Raw genomic sequence first — 4,986 nt, forward strand, 5'->3', positions numbered from 1 at the left:
AAACACTTGCAGATCCTATGGTACACTAGTTCTCCCATTGCCAGTAGTATTTCTTCTTTTCTTTCAGGGGAAAAAAAAGTCTCCCTTTGAGATCGAGTGCTTATCTTTCAATGCCAGACCAGGACTCCATAACAACCATGCATATCATATAGGGCACCCCAGTGGCATAGGGGGTTAAGCATCAGACTGCTAATGCTACGTCATCAATTCAAATATACCAGCCACTCCTTGGGAGAAAGGAAACAATCTTGTTGTTGTTAAGTACCTTGGAGTCGATTCCAACTCATAGTAACCTTGTGAAGGGTTTCTGAGGCTGCAAATCGTTACAGGAGCAGAAAGCCTCATCTTTCTCCTGTAGAATAGCTGGTAGTTTCAAACTGCCAACCTTTAGGTTTGTAAGTCCGATTTGTAAGCACTACGCTACCAGAGCTCCTTAAAAAAGCAGGTCAGCATCATCGATGGAATCAAGTGTGGCAACAGTAGTGAGGTTGGCCCAGGATCAGACATTGTTTTTTTCTGCTGTGCATAAGGTGTCTATGAGTTGGTGCTGACTCAATGGCACCTAACAACAACAACAACAACAACAACAACAACAAAACTCTGTCCTATAGAGTTGCTTTGAGTCAGAATTGATTCAATGACAGTGAGTTTTAAGCAGTCAATACTAAGGAGGGATCTGTTTGCAATTCCAAAATTAGAAGTACAATGGTCAGTCCTGTCATGAATATTCAAGGGGAAGAAACAACTACAATCTTCCTGGGAGCAGATCAATGGCCTTTTCTTCTGTGCCACCACTAGGTGGATTCCCATCACTAACCTTTAGGATTGTAGCCAAGCACCAACTATTGGCACAACTCAAAGACCTCCAGCAACTTTAACAGGAGAATTGGAATATAATTATTTCCATGACAATAGACGGCCATTACAGTCACACTCAAATAGCAAAAGCAACACAACATACAAGGTTTTTAACCACAGCCCTGTGCTCTAAAAACATCATTGTCATACTGCAGGATAACTTGAACAAATGTCCCCTCACCAACCTCCCACCCTGAACGTGTTCCTTCTGATCTGAGCCTCATAAAATGCTATGACAGAGCCTCCCATGGAGACAGGGACTAAGCAGCAGCACACAGAAGAGAAGCTGCAGAAAAGTGACACCATCCAGATCCTGGGGCTCCTGCTCCTCTGTGTCCTGAGTGAGAAGGTATTTACAAGCCTAGAGATAGAGCTTTCTTTATAGAGTGATTCTTCTATTCAGATAATCTACTGTTGAAGTCAGACATGAAATAAATGCTGCAGGAAACACAGGACTGTCCACTTGTCCCAGTAAGATCATTTTGGCTTAATTTTTCCATCTACCCAGAATTGAACAGCATCTCTGGGTCATCCTTGTGTGCCTGTCATTTCAGCTTCCAGGGGGCAGGTCCTCCTCAAAAGGTGCCAGGATCTCAATCTGTAGTCCGAGAAGAGAAAGTCCACATTAGCTGCAGACCTGGTCAACATCTCATCTACACTGATGGGACAACAGCTTAGCCTGGCATCAGCATAAACTTAAACACCAACCTACAAGCTGTATTTAACACACGTCCTCTGGATTTGATGCTATGATGCTAAACAGGTTTCAAACTAATTAGCTCTTTTACACTACTACACACAAGGTAGGCCTGGGGATCTATTTTCCAAAACACCATCCTATGAAAGTTCTATGGCTTATAACAGTCTAACCCAGAGGCACGATGGGCAGCCACCAATATACTCCTCCAATGAAGCTCCCATTTTCCTGATGGTCATAGCTACAAGGTAGTGAGCAGAGCAGTTGTGAGCCACATAAAGTGAGTCAGAAACTAGCCACACCAAACCCAGCACCTGCATTCAGATGAACACTGCTCCAAACCTGCAGAGCTGCTCCTGGAATCATCCTGCAAGCAGCTCAGAAAAACAAGAAGTTACCTACAAAGCAGAACCAATAAAACTAAGCTCTGGTTTCTCAGCAGTGACCATGCAGGCAAGAAGACAATTGCAAGACATATACAAAATAGTGAATTGACAGCTTTATATGAGGAAGAAATTTAAATTAGAGAGCAGCTTCCCCATGAAAACAAGAAAGGCCAATGATTTTAGGTCCAGACCAATACATGATCCTCCTGAATTTGGATCCTCCTGAGTTTGTGAGGAAATCAAATTTTTTTGCTATATTATGTGCTATGGAATCAGTTCTGACACATATCTACGCTTTGCACAGTGGAATAACACGCTGCCGGCTTCTGCACCATCCTTCCCATTGTCATTAGGCTTGAGTCCACTGATGCTGCCATCATCACAATCCATCTCGTTGCGGTCTTCCTCTTTTTTTTTTTGCTCATCCTCCACTCTACCAAGCCTGATGTCCTTCTCTAGGGCCATGTTCCTCCTGATAATATGTTTGAAGTATAAAATGTGAAGTCTCACCATCCTGGCTTCTAACGAGCACTCTGGCTGTGCTTCTTCCAAAACAGATTTGTTTGTTCTTCTTGAGCCCATGATACTTTTCATGTTCCTCTCCAACACCCTAATTCAAACACATCAGTTCTTCTCTGGTCTTCCTTATTCACTGTCCTACTCTCACATGCACATGATGCTTCTGGAAACACCATAGTGTGCATTGTTGTATTTGTTTTTAAATGCCATTGAGTTAGTTCCAACCTACAGCGACCCTGTATAGGGTTTCTAAGGAACAGTTGGGGAGTTTGAACCACTGACCTTGCAGTGTAAGTGACCTTGTGGTCCAGGGCATTATCCTACAGTACCATACCAGGACTCCATGACTTGGATTAGGTGCTCCATAGTCTTCAAATAGACACAAAAATTTAGTAAGCATTAAAACCACAATCAAGAAAATGAACAAGCAAAATGAACTCAGCACACATACTTTTGAGGAAGAAAGTAAACAGCACCACCACCAAAAACAAAATTAAAAACACTGCAAGTTATGCATAGAAAACGCAGCAAGATGATAGATTAGGCAGAAAGGCTTTCTGCAGATTGTCTACAATAAAGACATTGAAAACCAAATGAAACAGACACAGGTGATAGTCCTGGAACCCTGAGCTTCAGTAGAAGGGATAGAGAAGTGGGTTGAATACTTACTAGATGACAAATCTGACACTGAAAAAAAAAGGGAGTCAAACTCATGACCTGTGTGGGACAACCAGGCAGGCCGTGGTCATCTTGAGCATTTGTGAGCAGCTTCAAAGACAAGGAAACATATTTGCGTTGCAGAAACAGAATGATGTTTCACAGAGATAAAGGTGGAATCTTTTTCCTATCTGCATACTTGCCTGGGGACCAGAGGCATGGTCAGATCTCACCCACATAAAACCCCAGGAGAGTTCCCACTCTTCAATGGTTGGAGCTACATGGATGTGAACACTGAAGTTGTGAGCCCCATTAAAGAATGGGGGAGCTATCTGCATTAACTCTGTTCTAGCGGGCCCTGCTTAAAAATCTGCAGAGCTGGCCCTGCCTAATCATAAACTAGTCCTCACTAGGAGAGGCAGTTGAACAGACACTTGGAGGAAGAAAGAAAGAAGTAAAGGAGGGAGGAAGGAAGAAAGGAGGAAAAGAAAGAGAGAGAGAGAGAAAGGAAGGAAGGAAGGAGACTGGACTGATGATCTGAGCTGGTTAGCTAGATGTGGCATAGACACCAACTTTTGTGGGTGACACTGAAGTCAAGAGGTAAGTTGGTAGCGCAGAGGTGTACCATATAGGTGGAGAGAAAGAAAGGATCCAAATTTTATTTTATCCCACATTACTTGAAGGAGTTCCAGTAGTGTTGTTGTTGTTACATACCGTGGAGTCGATTCCAACCCAAAATGACCCTGCATAGGGTTTCTGAGGCTGTAAATCTTTACGGGAGCAGAACGCCTTGTCTTTCTCCTGCAGAACTGCTGGTAGTTTAAAACTGCTGACCTTGAGGTTGGCAGCCCGACTCATAACCACTGTGCTTCTAGAGCTCTTCTCCAGTAGTGTAGTGGTTACGAATTGGGCTGCTAACCTCAAGGTCAGCTGTTCGAAACTACCAGAAGTTTCTCAGGAGAAAGATGAGGCTTTCTGCTCCCATAAAGATTTACAGCCTCGGAAACCCTGTGAATCGGAACCGACTGCAAGACACATAACCACTACCACCATCACATTATTTGGGACCAGAGGTATGCCTGGCCCTCACCTGCATACACACCTATGGAAGCTCCTGCTTTCCAGGAGAGCTGTCTGAGCCACAACAAAGGAAGTGAGGAATTAGCAGCACCAACTCCTCTTTGATGGGTCTTGATTCTGCCTCTGACTCTGGATGCTGATACCATACTTCTGCCTTCAAGAACTGAAACAATAAGCGTCTGTTGTTTTAACTAGACAAATTTATGTCTAATACATCAAATCTTTTCTTCAGATGATCTCTAAATTCAGATGGGATATGTTCAAGGTCATATTTTGACTCTTGTGGACTTGTTTTAATTATCTTCAGCTTCAGCCTCAACTTGCATATAAGCAATTCATAGTCTGTTCTACAGTCTGTCCCTGGCCTTGTTTTGGCTGTTGATACTGAGCTTTACCGCTGTATCTTTTCATAGATGTAGTCAATTTGATTTCTGTGTATTCCATCTGGTACAGTCCATCTAAATAGTGGTCTTTTATGTTGTTTAAAAACAATGTTTGCTCCAGCCTGACTAATTCGACCTTATAGCAAGAGGACAGCCACTTCTCTATCTTTGGAGGGAAACAGCATTCACCGAAGGCCCACCTGAAATAGGGACATCATCTGCATCTCCATTGAGGCCCCCCCTCCCCCGCAAGAGCACCAAGGACCCAGCCAGCCGTTTCCACAGCAGAGAAGACTTTAAGAACTGTTTAACCCTTAGAGAACTGGTTAAACTCCAGAGACATTCTGCTGCTTTGCTTGTCGGGCGTGGGGAATGGGGAGTTAATAGATGTTACTGATTTTGCAAT

General features: G+C 43.4%; 1 gene segment (V, D, J or C); it reads right to left on the minus strand.

Annotated features, from left to right (window-relative positions):
* Positions 1 to 1,408: 1,408 nt before the first annotated feature.
* The window catches only part of LOC102825967, a 7,708-nt gene continuing 4,130 nt past the window's right edge, over positions 1,409 to 4,986 (minus strand). Inside the window, 1 exon segment of the V gene segment in view lies at positions 1,409 to 1,456. Coding sequence covers positions 1,409 to 1,456 — 48 coding nt within the window.

This window comes from Chrysochloris asiatica, unplaced genomic scaffold, assembly GCF_000296735.1.
Source record: "Chrysochloris asiatica unplaced genomic scaffold, ChrAsi1.0 scaffold00341, whole genome shotgun sequence".
In the NCBI taxonomy this organism is placed as follows: domain Eukaryota; kingdom Metazoa; phylum Chordata; class Mammalia; order Afrosoricida; family Chrysochloridae; genus Chrysochloris; species Chrysochloris asiatica.